Source organism: Gekko japonicus, unplaced genomic scaffold (genome assembly GCF_001447785.1).
Source record: "Gekko japonicus isolate JY-2015 unplaced genomic scaffold, Gekko_japonicus_V1.1 scaffold6663, whole genome shotgun sequence".
NCBI classification, from domain to species: Eukaryota; Metazoa; Chordata; class Lepidosauria; order Squamata; family Gekkonidae; genus Gekko; species Gekko japonicus.
Window position 1 is genome coordinate 9,758 of NW_015167732.1, and position 14,917 is coordinate 24,674.

Below are 14,917 nucleotides of genomic sequence, written 5' to 3' on the forward strand. Positions count from 1 at the left end.
AATCGTACACTCAGATTTGCAGGGCTGATGCTCCTTTGGCTGCAATTGCTGAACAGGGCTCAGAGGCCATCACGGTCTGCCTTGGAGCCCGGTCATAGAAACAGAGAGCTGGAAGGTACCCCAAGGGGTCATCTAGTCCACCCCACTGCGCAATGCAGGAAATTCACAGCTACCCACCCCCACTTCCCCAGGAACCCCTGCTCTATGCCCAGAGGAAGGCAAAAAGCCTCCAGCGTCCCAGAGGCAACAGAAAACAACTCCGCTCTATCCTCTATATGAAAGCCCTCCAAATACTTGGTCCCTTGTTAAGTAGAATACCAGCAGGGCATTTTTGGTGGTGGCACCTGGGTGGGGGCGGGTTTCCAAGTTCCGAAAGGGGAATACATGGAATTCAGTGCAGTCTTATCTACAGGGCTGGCCCTATCACTAGGCCTGCTAGTATCTCACCTAGGGCGGAGATACTAGCAGGGTACCAATTCCCCTGCCACCCCTCCCGCTAAAGGCCCCCACCCTGCCCAAAGCTGCCTGCTGCGCCTTTCGTCGCTGCCGCAGCGTGGCATCAGAGCGCATGCCACTCTGCGCCGGCCGCCATGCACCTGTGCCAGCTCCTGGGGAGTGCTCAGTCGACTGCCCGGAAGGGGGTGTGGAGCCTCCGGAGCCCGCCCGCCCCCTTCCCATGTGCAAAAGCGCCCCGGGTGCAGCAAGTCGAAGCGGACAGGGATGGGGCCGCTGGTGGCGGGGCGCTTGCGGGGCTCGCTGGCACTGCTGACTGAGCTGGCTGAGTTCGAGCTCTTCTTCCACCGCTGCCCCTAACCCTGGACCAGAGCCACTCCCGCCCCCCGCCCCCGGAGTTCCGTGGCCTCACCGGGAAGCAGATTGGCCGGCTTTTCTCGAGCTCCGCTTTTCTGCAGCAGTTCAAGGAAGAACCATCTGAGAAATGTAAAAGGGAGACACGGAAAATAGTGAAGGAAACCGTTCATAACATCATGTAAGTCACATTCAGAAGGCAATTCTCCCCCCCCCCCCAAAAAAAAATACACCACACAAACAATCCCCACCGCCGCCGAGCCGCTTCCTGGCCGGGGACCGCAGGAAGGGCTTGGGCCAAGCAGCGGTTCTGGCTCAGAAAGGCCCCCTGGGCAGGCGGGCAGGAGGCGGCAGCAGGGAACGGAGCCCTCTCTCGGCCGGCCCTGCTGCTGGGACTCTGCTGGGAGGTCTGCAAGCCCCACCGGGAGGTTGGCATCTGAGGGGGGCGCCACGAGGCAGCCTGGCCTAGGGCGCAGAAACCCCTCGGGCCGGCCCTGAACACACACCCATGAACGCATAAAGCTGCCTTATACTGAATCAGAATAGTGGTCCATCTTGTCTACCCAGACCGGCAGCCGCTCTCCAGAGATTCGGGTAGAGGCCTCTCACATCACCTACAACCCAATCCTTCAGCTCAGGGACTGAACCTCGGATCACGGAATCATAGAACGTTAGAGACGGAAGGGACCTTGCAAGTCATCTAGTCCAACCCCCTGCACACTGCTGGAGCAGAGCCGAAAGACAGCCCTACAACACACCCGAGAGATGGTCGTCCCGCCCCCGCTTGGAAACGTCCAGCGAAGGAGCCTCCACCACCTCCCGACGCAGACTGTTCCACTGCTCAACCACTCTCACAGTCAGGAAGTTTCTCCCGATATTCAGCCGGTAACGACTCCCTTGTCATTTCCACCCATTAGATCTAGTCTTCCAATCCGGAGCAAGAGAGAATATTTATTTATTTATTTAATTTCTACCCCACCCTCCCGCCGAAGTGGCTCTACCTTCTACATGATCTAGATCTGCTCCACCTTCTACCTGACAGCCCTTCAGATACTTGAAGACTGCAATCCTGTCCCCTCCAAGCCTTCTCTTTCCCAGGCTAAACAGACCCGACTCCTTCAGCCTTTCCTCGTAAGAATCATAGAATGTTAGAGTTGGAAGGGACCTTGCAGGTCATCTAGTCCAACCCCCCGCACTCTGCAGGAGCACAGCCGAAAGATAGCCCTACAACAGACCCGAAAGATGGTCGTCCCGCTCCCGCTTGAAAACGTCCAGCGAAGGAGCATCCGCCACCTCCCGAGGCAGACTGTTCCACAGCTCAACCACCCTTACAGTTAGGAAGTTTCTCCTGATATTTAGCCGGTAACGACTCCCTTGCAATTTCCACCCATTAGAGCTAGTCTTGCAATCCGGAGCAAGAGAGAATAGACCTGCCCCGTCTTCCACATGACAGCCCTTCAGATACCCGAAGACTGCAATCCTGTCCCCTCTAAGCCTTCTCTTTCCCAAGCTAAAAAGACCCAACTCTTTCAGCCTTTCCTCATAAGACTTGGATTCCAACCCTCTCACCATCCCGGTTGCCCTCTTCTGGACACGCTCGAGCTGGTCAACATCCTTCCTAAAATGTGGTGCCCCAAACTGGACACAGGACTCCAGGTGAGGCCTGACCATAGCAGAATAGAGTGGAACGACCACCTCCCGTGACCTGGACACAAGGCTTCTGTTCATGTATCGAAAGATTGCATTAGCTTTCTTCGCAGCCGCATTGTACTGCAGGCTCATGTTTCGCTTGTGATCAACCAGAACACCGAGATCCCTTTCACATGTGCTGCTGTCAAGCCAAGTCCCTCCCATTCTATATCTGTGCCTTCGATTTTTTGTACCTAAGTGTAGGACTTTGCACTTATCTTCTGCATGCCAAGCAGAGGCTCTTCCCCTGGGCGACAGCCCCTCCCCACACACACATGAGCCTGTCTTCTACTGAATCAGCCCCTTGGTCCATGAAGGTCAGTATTGTCCCATCCACATACTAATCACGGCAATCCCTGCCTAGCTCCCAAGGCCTGGCTACCCTGGACCACCTGGATTAGGGCAAAAGACATGCAGAGGTGGATTTGCCATTGCCTGCCTCTGCGTAGCAACCCTGGGCTTCCTTGGTGGTCTCCCATCCAAGTACCAACCTGAGCCAATCCCGCTTAGCTTCCGAGATCTGATGAGACTGGACCAGCCTGAGTCATCCAGGTCAGGGCGAAAGAAACACAGAGGTGGGTTGCCACTGCCTGCCTCTGCGTAGCAACCCTGGACTTCCTTGGTGATCTCCCATCCAAGGACTAACTAGGGCTGATCCTTCTTAGCTTCCCATCTCTGACGAGATCAGGCTAGCCTGGGCCACCCAGGACAGGGCAAAAGACACACAGAGGTGGGTTTGCCGTTGCCTGCCTCTGCGTAGCAACCCTGGGCTTCCTTGGCGGTCCCCCATCCAAGTACCAACCAGGGATGACCCTGCTTAGCTTCTGAGATCTGATGAGGTCAGGCTAGCCGGGGCCACTCAGGACAGGGCGAAATACACACAGAGGTGGTTTGTCGTTGCCTGCCTCTGCGTAGCAACCCTGGGCTTCCTTGGCGGTCCCCCATCCAAGTACCAACCAGGGATGACCCTGCTTAGCTTCTGAGATCTGATGAGATCAGGGTAGCCTGGGCCACCCAGGACAGGGCGAAAGGCATTCAGAGGTTCTTTGTCATTGCCTCCCTCTGCGTAGCAACCCTGGGCATCCTTGGCGGTCTCCCATCCAAGGACCAACCCAGGGCCAATGCCACTTTGCTCCTGAGATCTGGCTTGGGCCACCCAGGGCAAGGCGAGGAGATGCTCAGTGACCAGCAAAAGGCTTGGGGGATCTCTGACCAGGAGACAGGTTATTTATTGACTGATTGCAGTTCTACCGCGCTTTCCCCCGGCTGGCAGCCGGGTAACTAACTCCAGAGGTGTTGTGTGCAAAGGAAGAGAGGACGGGACGTGCCAGCGCAGGGGCGGGTGCAGGAAAGAGTCATCTGTCCGCCGCGTCCCCGTTGCTCCTGCAGTTCAGGGCTCGTGCACGGAGCTCGGCCTTTCCACTCGGCAGGAGAGAAGCCGGGTGTCCCAGCGGGCGGATCAACTGGTCGCTTCCGGCATTTGCTCTGGTCCTTCAGCCGGGCGGTTTTCTTCCGTGGGCTTTCGCTGAGACCGCCCCTTCCTCCAGTAGAGGTAGTAGACGACCACCAGGCAGAGAAGGCAGCAGGCTTCGAACCCGACTTGGAGGCCGATGAACCTGCGGGCCCAGAAATGGAAGGGAGCAAGTCAGGCGGGATCAACGGCTGGCTGAGGAAGCGTCAGTGCGTTGGCTCAGAGGTTAAGACACTGAGCTGCAGACCTGAAGGTCTGTAGCTCGGCAGATCGAGGCCCGAGTGCTGCGTGACGGAGTGAGCTCCCGTCTCTGGTCCCAGCTCCTGCCAACCGAGCCGTTCGAAAGCAAGGCACTGCAAGTAGATAAATAGGTACCGCTTCGGTGGGAAGGTAACAGCGTTCCGTGCGCCTTGGCGTCTAGTCATGCCGGCCACATGACCACGGAAACGTCTTCGGACAGCGCTGGCTCTTCGGCTTGGAAACAGAGATGAGCACCGCATCTCTAGAGTCGGATTCGACTGGCTTTCGAGCAGGGGAGACCTTTACCTTTAAGGAAGCATCTCCTTCAAAGCTGGATACCCGAGGGCGGCATAGGGTTGCGATCTTTGGGTTGGGAAATTCTGGGAGATTTGGGGGCAGAGCTCGAAGGGGGTGTGTGATCCCCTAGTGTTAGGGTTGCCAGCCTCCAGGTGGGTGAAGCAACCCGAGCTGCAGTGTTAGGAGAGTCTAGAAACAGATAAATATACACTGCAAAAACCTTTTAGGCAGGGCCTTTTTATGTAGAAAAAGCCCAGCAGGAACTCATTAGCATAATAGGCCACACCCAACAGCAAACCCAATTAGCATATTAGGCCACACCCCTGACAGCACATCTCATTAGCATATTAGGCCACACACCCCTCGTTACCAGAAGTGTGGTCATCCAGCCACACCCATCGTTTGCTTCTTATTCTGTTGACCTTGTTTGTTGTCAAAACCCAGGGCCTTTTTTGGTAGCAGGAACTCCTTTGCATGTTAGGCCACACGCCCCTAATGTAGCCAATCCTAATGCGTTTCTGCTGTTGGGTGTGGCCTATTATGCTAATGAGTTCCTGCTGGGCGTGGCCAACTTGGGAGCCAGCCGGAACTCCGCTCCTGTGCGTTCCTGCCCCAAAAATTCCTGCCCAAAAATAGCCCTGCTTTTAGCAAACAAATGTGTTCTATTTACGGTCATCATTTAGTAAAGTGCATAGTGTGTCATTATTTCATCCTAGTCAGGTATAAATATTCATTACATTCAATAAGCAGTAACATTCAATACATACAGATTGCTAACTGCCAGACAATTTTGCACCAGTGTTTTAAAAGTCAAGCCCCAACGGGAGTTTCTAGGATTATAAGCCCGCTTCTCCTTGCATGAAGTCTTCCAAAAAGGGGGGACAGCCTTCTTGTATGGAGGCTTTTTGCCGGTCCTACAAAAGACACATTATGAAGCTAACATTCATGGACGGAGTCAAAGCTGCATAGTATTGACCTGGTTCTCTTTACTAAATGATGACCATAAATAGAACATAAATAAATATGTTTAGCTTGGGAAAGAGAAGGCTCAGAGGGGACATGATTGCGGTCTTCAAGTATCTGAAGGGCTGTCATGGAGAAGATGGAGCGGATCTATTCTCTCTTGCTCCGGATTGGAAGACTAGGTCTAATGGGTGGAAATGACAAGGGAGTCGATACCAGCTAAATATCAGGAGAAACGTCCTGACTGTCAGAGTGGTTGAGCAGTGGAGCGGACCGCCTCGGAAGGTGGTGGACGCTCCTTCGCTGGACGTTTTCAAGCGGAGGCTGGACGGCCATCTTTCGGGTATGTTGTAGGGCTGCCTTTCGGCTGTGCGCCTGCAGAGTGCGGGGGGTCGGACTAGATGACCTGCAAGGTACCTTTCCAACTCTAACATTTTCTATGATTTTACATTAGTTTGCTAAAAGGTTTTTGCAGTCTATATTTATTTGGAGGCCTCCCAGAATTGCAGCTCATCAGTTCCCCTGGAGAAAATGGCTGCTTTGGAAATTAAAAGAGTTTTCGGCTCAACATTCGGAAGAACTTCCTGACAGATTCCTCAGTGGAACAGGCTCCCTTGGGAGGCGGTGGGCTCTCCTCCTTTGGAGGTTTTCCAACAGAGGCTGGATGGCCATTCTGACAGCACTTCTGATTCTATGAACCTGGGCAGATCAAGAGAGGGAGGGCAGGAAGGGTTGCATCCAGGGGTGGATGAACCATGAAGCAGACAAAGCACGTGTTTAGGGGACCAGGGCCAAAGTGGGCACCACAAAGTTTGGGAAAGGGTGAAAAGAAGAAAAAAGAACACGAATGAAGATTTGTAAAAAATTGATAAAAGTAGTGCACATTGATCATGGTGCACCCTCGGGTTATCTTCTGTTTTTTGTTGGGGAGGTGCCAAGATTGGGGGCACCAAGATTGGTCAGTGCTTAGGGCACCAGTGAGCCTTAATCTGCCCCTGGTTGCATCAGTGCTTAGTTCTCGTGGCCCTTTCTTACACGCCCAGGGAAATGCCGATGGCCACTTTGAAGAAGAAGAAGAAGAAGAGAAGAAGAAGGAGATCAGATTTATACCCCACCCTTCACTCGGAGTCTCAGAGCGGCTTACAACCTCCTTTCCCTTCCCCTCCCCACAACAGACACCCTGTGAGGTCGGTGGGGCTGAGAGAGCTCTGATGGAAACTGCTCTTTTTCAAGGAAAGCCCATCAGAACTACGGCTTGCCCAAGATCATCCAGCCAGCTGCAAGTGGAGGAGAAGAAGAAAAAGAAGAGAAGAGATTGGATTTCTACCCCGCCCTTCGCTACCCAAAGGAGTCTCAGAGCGGCTGACAACCTCCTTCCCCTTCCCCTCCCCACAACAGACACCCTGTGAGGCAGGTGGGGCAGAGAGAGCTCTTTCCAGTACTGCTCTTTCAAGGACAGCTCTTATTAGAACTATGGCTTGCCCAAGGTCATCCAGCAGCTGCAAGTGGAGGAGTGGGGACTCAAACCCGGTTCTCCCAGATTAGAGTCCTCACATTTAACCACTGCACCTGGCTGGGGGGTATTTGTGAATTTCCTGCCTTGTGCAGGGGCCGAGGGTCTGATTCAGGATCAGGCCACTTCATGTGAGATCTCCACGCCCCACCGGGAGACTGACAAACCCACCCGGGGCCCATGTGAATCAGGGTGGCATTGGATAGGGGGGTCGAGGGCTCAGCCATACCTGTGCCGGAGGACGGTGCTGTCGTAGTACCTGCAGGCGGCTTTCTTCTGGCATTTCCACTGCCACAGGAGGCAGGCGGTGTCGATGATGCTGCCGTAGACCACCGGGGCCGGCAGCCAGGCTGGAAAACAAATCGGAGGGGCCTGGAGCATTTATTCACGTAAGCATTTGTATGCTGGCTTTCCTCCCGAATGGGGATCCACAGGCGTTTACGATGCACAAACGCGATGTAGATGTACAGACAGGGGCAGAAGGGGGGAGAGCATCTCAGGGGAGCAGGTCTCCCGCTCCCTCCTCCTCCCAACTTAGAGTCGCCAACTTCCAGGAAGAAGAAGAAGAAGAAGAAGAGGAGGAGGAGGAGGAGATTGGATTTATATCCCACCCTTCACTCGGAGTCTCAGAGCGGCTTACAAACTCCTTTCCCTTCCCCTCCCCACAACGGACACCCTGGGAGGTAGGCGGGGCTGAGAGAGCTCTTTCAAGGACTGCTCTTGAGAGTACAGCTCTGAGAGAACTATGGCTTGCCCAAGGTCATCCAGCAGGTGTAAGTGGAGGAGAGAAGAAGAAGAAGAAGAGATTGGATTTATACCCCACCTTTCACTACCCAAAGGTGCCTCAAAGTGGCTTACAAACTCCTCCCCCTCCCCACAACAGACACCCTGTGAGGCAGGGGGGGGGCTGAGAGAGCGCTTGACAGAAACTGCTCTTTTTCAAGGACAGCTCTTATCAGAACTACGGCTTGCCCAAGGTCATCCAGCAGGTGCAAGTGGAGGAGTGGGGAATCAAACCCGGTTCTCCCAGATTGGAGTCCGCGCATTTAACCACTACACCAAACTGGAAGAAGAGATTGGATTTATATCCCGCCCTTCACTACCCAAAGGTGTCTCAGAGCAGCTTACAAACTCCTTTCCCTTCCCCTCCCCACAACAGACACCCTGTGAGGTAGGCAGGGCTGAGAGAGCTCTGACAGAAATTGCTCTTTTTCAAGAACAGCTCTTATCAGAACTACGGCTTGCCCAAGGTCATCCAGCCAGGTGCAAGTGGAGGAGTGGGGAATCAAACCCGGTTCTCCCAGATTAGAGACCGTAGTCTTAACCACAACCAAACTGCTGGACGATGGCACGTGGTATTTTTTTTTTTTTTTGCCACTGTGTGACACAGAGTGTTGGACTGGATGGGTCATTGGCCTGATCCAACATTGGCTTCTCTTATGTCCTTATAGGAACTCTCAGGCAGGGGCAAGTGATGCTCTGTGTTCTTGGTGGGTAACAGTGGGAGGGCTTCTAATGTCCTGGCCCCACTGCTGGACCTCCTGAGGGCACCTGGTATTTCTGGCCACTGTGTGACAGATTGTTGGACTGGATGGGCCTTTGGCCTGATCCAACACTGGCTTTTCCTATGTTCTTATGTTGTAATAGTGGGAGATCTCCAGGCCCCACTGCGGACACTCGGTGAGGCTCTCACCTTTTCTGCCCAGCCACTGGGGCGGGGGCTAGAACCTTGTTTCTCAGAATGCTAGACCGAGTACCCAATTGTGGAAAGGTGGATTTGCACGCACGCAGCCTTGGCCTCTGACTTACCGGCAACTCGTAGCAAGAGGAACTGGATCCCGATGGCAAAAGACTTGTCTTCGGCCTTAACGTTCCTAAAGACAAAAGAAGAAGAAGGAGGAGGAGGATTCGTGAGAGCTAAACAGACGGAAACAAACCAGGCAGGGAGAACACCTGGCCAACCCCCATGCCATCTGCGGGGCCACTTTATACAAGGTGGATATACTGGGAGATTTGGTTCATAGAGCAGAGTTTTGCCCAGTCATAGAAGAGTGATACTGAGTGCAGTGAATAGATCTGGTCTTATGAGGAAAGGCTGAAAGAGTCGGGTCTGTTCAGTCTGGGAGAGAGAAGGCTTAGAGGGGACACGACTGCAGTCTTCAGATATCTGAAGGGCTGTCATGTAGAAGGTGGAGCAGATCTATCCTCTCTTGCTCCGGATTGCAAGACTAGGTCTAATGGGTGAAAATTGCAAGGGAGTCGATACCGGCTAAATATCAGGAGAAACTTCCTAACTGTCAGAGTGGTTGAGCAGTGGGACAGTCTGCCCCGGGAGGTGGTGGAGGCTCCTTTGCTGGACGCTTTCAAGAGGAGCCTGGACAATCATCTTTCGGGTCTGTTGTAGGGCTCTCTTTCGGCTGTGCTCCTGCAGAGTGCAGGGGGTTGGACTAGATGACCTGCAAGGTCCCTTCCAACTCTAACATTCTACGATTCTACGTATATTGCAAAAAGCGTAGATCCCGAATCCATCCCAGTGTATTTGAAAAAGTGTGCATTCACACAAAAGCTCATTCCTTGAATAAACCTTTGTTAGTCTTAAAGGTGCCAAACTAGACTCGAAATTTGTTCAACCGCTTCAGACCGACATGGCTGACCACTGGGAACCATCAGGTAGATCCAGGTCACCTTCAGGTTGCAGTCGAAAGAAGAGAGAGTGCCGCCATCACGTGCGTGGGAGTATGAGGGCACTGTCTCTACAGGAGGGACCTGTTTCTCCATGGAAGGCCATATGAAGGGAGGGAGAGGACAAAGGGAGAAAGAGACGAGGGGTCAGAGCGCAGCTCCAAGGTGAAGACAAAGAGTGGCATATCCCATTCAAGGAGGTAACACTTACATACTCTTAGAGTGATACCGAGTGCAGTAGATAAATATCCCAGGAAGTATATTGCAAGAGCTAAAAACTTGCATTTATTCAAGAAGGTCCAGTTCACATTCAGATTGCAGTCGAAAGGAGAAAGAGACTTTTCCTATCGCACATGGCCAGCTTGTCCGGCATCACATGCGTGCGAGTACGAGGGCATTGTATCTCCGTGGAAGGCCATGTGAAGAGAGGGAGAGGACAAAGGGAGAAAGAGAGGAGGGGTCAGAGGGCAGCTCCCAGGTGAAGACAAAGAGAGGCCTATCCCATTCAAGGAGGAAACACTTATATACCCTTAGAGTGATGTAGCGCCCCCCAATGTCCAGGCATGCTGACTCGCTCACCCCAACAAGACTAAACCGTGAAGGGACATTACCGGAGGAGGAGGTCTCCGGCTTTCTCAGTACAAAGAGGTGGAAGAAGCTGAGCAGCGGTCAGGCAGGGGCCGAAGGTCTCCTGCTCCCTTACGCGACTGCCTGCTCCTTGTCCTTTCCTGCCCCCGCTCCCCGCAGTTCCCTCGCTGGACCCAGATAGGGTTCAACCTCTTCCTTGTCCTCCTTACAAGTTCTCAAAACTTGTAAGGAGGGCAAAGCTTGTAAGGAGAGCCAGTTTGGTGTCGTGGTTAAGTGCGCGGCCTCTAATCTGGGAGAACCGGGTTTGATTCCCCCACTCCTCCGCTTGCACCTGCTGATGTACCTTGGGCAAGCCGTAGTTCTGTCAGAGCTGTTCTCTCAAGGGCAGTCCTCAAAAGAGCTCTCTCAGCCCCACCCATCTCACAGGATGCCTGTTGTGGGGAGGGGGAGGGAAAGGAGTTTGTAAGCCGCTCTGAGACTCCAAGTGAAGGGCGGGGTATAAATACAATCTCTTCTCTTCTTCTTCTTCTTCTCAAAACCAAATTCTTCTCAGCAGCGGCAGCAGCAGACTTAGCCCTTGTTCCTCACCCACTATAGAAACTAGGTCAAGGCACGAGAAGAGGAAGTGCGTCAGCCTTTTCGGCAAAAATAAATAGGAGTCTGTGGCACCTCTGAGACTAACAAGCATGAGCTTCCATGACCTAGTGCCTGTTTGTTTATGCTAAAGCAGGGGTCCCCAACACAGAAGAGAAGAAGAAGAGATTGGATTTATACCCCGCCCTTCGCTACCCAAAGGTGTCTCAGAGCGGCTTACAGTCTCCTTCCCCTCTCCACAACAGTCACCCTGTGAGCAGTGTTCCCTCCAAGCTGAGTTAGTGTGAGTCAGCTCACAGTTTTTTAGCGTCCGGCTCACAGTTTGGTCTCAGCTCAGGAAGGAGGGCTCCAGAGCAAACTGATTTATGCAGTAGCCAAATTGCTCGCTCACAACTTGAATGCCAGTAGCTCACAAAATAGAATTTTTGCTCACAAGACACCACAGCTTAGAGGGAGCATTTCCTGTGAGGTAGGCGGGGCCTGAGAGAGCTGTCCTTGAGAGAACAGCTCTCTGCCAGAACTATGGCTTGCCCAAGGTCATCCAGCACCTGCGGGTGGAGGAGTGAGGGATCAAACCCGTTTCTCCTAGATTAGAGTCTGCACACTTAAGCACTACCCCAAACTGGCTCTCTACACTACACTTAACCCCTTAACCACTACACCAAACTGAATAATATTATTGACCAAAAAAAATCAGCAACCTTAACCAGACCAGTAGTGTTAACTGCAAAGAAATAAGTAGCGTCAAACATAATGCCCCAGCTTTTAACTTGTTCAGAAGACTGATCGTACCAATTAAGAGAGACGAAAAGGAAAGGGAATAGGGGAATTTGATAAATTCTGACTTCTGGGTATTGACCGAGATAATGATCCAATATCCAGACGAAAATAGCTGTGAGACAAGTGGAAATATTATCAAGATTTGGAGGAACAGAAGGAGGGAGTGGAATGACTGGGTTGAATGTCGGCAGCACTACGGTGTAGAGAGTAAACCAAAAGGAGTAAACAGCAGAGAGGAAGACTAGAGAGAGAGAGAGAGAGAGAGAGAAGAGGGAGTGTAGTGTAGAGAGCCAACAGAAAGATAAAACTGAGAAGGGGAAAAACCCTGTGGCTGGCTCCACCTCCTGTGGCAGCCAGTTTTTGGCTGGCTCCACCTCCTGCGGCAGCCATTTTGTAGCTGGCTCCACCTCCTGCAGAAGCCATGTTGTGGCTGGCTCCACCTCCTGCAGCAGCCATTTTGTGGCTGGCTCCACCTCCTACGGTAGCTGTTTTACAGTTGCACACACCACCCTGTGTCAAAATTTCAAAGGTTGCCACAGGTTCAAAAAAGATGGGGACCCCTGTGCTAAATGATGTGAAACAGATTTTCCACTCTTCTCCTGCCCTGTCCCCTTCCTTCTCCACCTTTGCTGACTCTTCCAGCCTCTGACTGGAAGCTCTTCAGGGCAGGGACTTCTGCTTGGTCTACTCCGTAAAGCGTCTGCTTGTCAATGGCACCCTGTCCCTGAAGCCAACCTCCTTTTCATGCCCTCTCTTGAATGCCCATCATGCCAACTAGGGGTATGTGTTCAGCTAAATCGGAGCCAAAAAAAATCCGAAAATACCTTATTGGTATTTTTCAGATATTGTCTCAGCTGGATACAGATTTGGTGTATTGTTCGACTATCCAAAATGGCCAAGCCCCCAAAATCCCGAAAATATTTGTGATTTTCGGGGCTGCTGGATAGTCTAACTTAAAGGGCATTTAAAGGGATAGTGGTCCTTTTGATTGCCTTCTCCAAACCATGCGACACCACAGCGAGTGAACTCTGAAGGTGTTTAAAGGGCTTGCAGTCCCTTTAAATGCTTTCTGGGTGAACTCACTGCTTGGAGTTGGTTAAAGGGACTGCAGATACTTTAAATGCTTTTGGAGTTAATTTACTACGAAGAAGACATTTAAATGGACCGCGATCCCTTTAAATGCCTTTTCTCCTCCACTGAAAGCAATGGAGGACGGGGCACCTTCTTTGGGGGACCACAGAATTGGACCCCCTTGTCCAATCATTTTGAGACTTGGTTGTTGTTGTTTTTAGGAGAGGCACTAGCAACTATGCTGCAAATTTGGTGCCTGTACCTTAAAAAATAGCCCCCAACAGCCCCCCCCCCCGAGCCCCAGATACTCTCAGATCGATTCTCCATTATACCCTAAGGGTCCCATTAACTATAATAGTCCCCATAGGGTATAATGGAGCTGAAAAAATTTGGGTTTCCTGAATATTTCTTGAATCCGAATACCATACCGGTATTGGGATTCAGGAATATTGGAAAATACTGATATTTTCCGGGTTCAATGTACCCGAACCCCCAAAATACTGTGGTTGGTTGTTGTTTTTTTGCACACTCCTAAGGCCAACCCAGCAGATTACCGAAATGTGCCCCCCCTCTGCAGAGAAAAGACAAGTCCTCCCCAAGCTCCTATGAGATACCACACTGCCTCTTCCACTACCTGAGGATGAGCATGAAGGCTGGCGTGTGTGTGAGGCTTGCCATAAAACCGGATATGCAGGCGAGCACCACGAAAGGAATCAGGAGCCGGGAACACTTGATGCCGCAGGTCCCCGGGACGGCAGATCCCAGGGCACCGCTGACGACGATGCAGTTACATCTGGTGTAATTCTGCGGGGGGAGGAGGGAGGCAAGATGTGAGGGAGGGAGGAACAAACTCTAAGAACATCCAGTGGGGTAGACATTTTTTTTAAAAATCAGTACATAAGCAGAGCTAGCTGTCATGGCTTCAAGGTGTTGGGAAAAATAGGCAAAAATACTTATATATTCAGAGTTTGCTATGGATCTTTGCTTCACTGGAGAGGAGGCATTTCTTTCTATGTAAAAATCTTTATTTCTAAGGGGAAGGGTTCACAGGAAAAGCTACAAAATAAAAGAGACACCTAGAACTACATCACATCTTTACAGCTACAAACAGACAGACTGCATGGTCACACAACAATGGAGATTCTTCTTCTTGTTCTTCTTGACCCCTAGAAGGAAGTCACCTGATTGCATTAACCAATGATTGCTAGTAAACAGACTTAGATTTTCCCGGGCTATCTTTCCATTGGCTCTGTGCCAGGTTTCTTTCAGGGGTCAGGCTAAACAGTAGCACACAAGGTGAACAGATTAACCCTATAATGACTGAATCTTAGACCTTGCAACTCACATATTTCCAATACAAAGGACCCCAACTGTAAAGCTCAGGTCCCCAGGCCACACACCCCCACTTGGAAATCTGCAGACTTTAGCGCAGCTAGACTTGAGCCCTGTAGCAACTTTCTGCATTTGCCTGCCAGTCTGGATTTTTCTTTTTAGTGTTCGAGTCGAGGCAATTTCAGTCCAAAGCAAAACAGCATCCAAATAACCCGAGGCAACAGCAGGCTGAAATTGGGCTGACCACTGAAGGGAGGTAATGACACCTTCTATATAGCCAGTCATTGATCTGTAGTATTCTTTCCCTTCCTGAGCCATGACCTTTGACAGGAAGAACTGGACTGGATTAAAAAGAAGGTTGGATTCGATTTCAGTGCAGGATTGCTTGGAGGACACCGCGGTGAACATGGATTAAAAGGAGTGTACGGAAAGGGGCCTACAGTTTTTTGGGGATATGAGTTTTAGAGAGTCAACGCTCCCTTTGCCGGATGCAGGCCGAAATGGAGATTCCCCCAAGTCCTCGTATCCCAGTCTGAAAGGATACACTTAACCACTACACCAAACTGGCTGGCGAATATTTATTTATTTATTTATTTATTAGGCTTATATCCCGCCCGTCCACATGAGCTCAGGGCGGCTAACAAGAGGCGAATCCCATACGTAACACTAAAACCAGATAAAACCATCAATTACATTTTACATTTAAAATCGGTGCTCACAACAATAACGTCCAAGACGGGTACTCCAATACCATGTTGCTTAGGATCTACTGTCTCTTCTTGATCGGTCTGCACTCTGTCCATTCTCCAATTCCCAAGGCCAGTTCGCATTGCCAAAGATGGCAGCGCAGTGGTGGTACAGTGATGGCGGCGGCACCTACTCGAAAGCCT

The 14,917-nt window shown here is 51.6% G+C and overlaps 1 protein-coding gene across 1 annotated transcript; it reads right to left on the bottom strand.

Moving 5' to 3' along the window:
* Positions 1 to 3,701: 3,701 nt before the first annotated feature.
* Positions 3,702 to 13,499, bottom strand: LOC107112953 (solute carrier organic anion transporter family member 2B1-like; the record flags this gene model as incomplete). The annotated part of the gene is made up of 4 exons (XM_015414161.1): positions 3,702 to 4,112; positions 7,210 to 7,330; positions 8,790 to 8,854; positions 13,330 to 13,499. Coding segments are annotated over 4 exons (513 nt in total), but the record flags the coding sequence as incomplete, so codon positions are not given.
* Between the last annotated feature and the right edge of the window lie 1,418 nt (positions 13,500 to 14,917).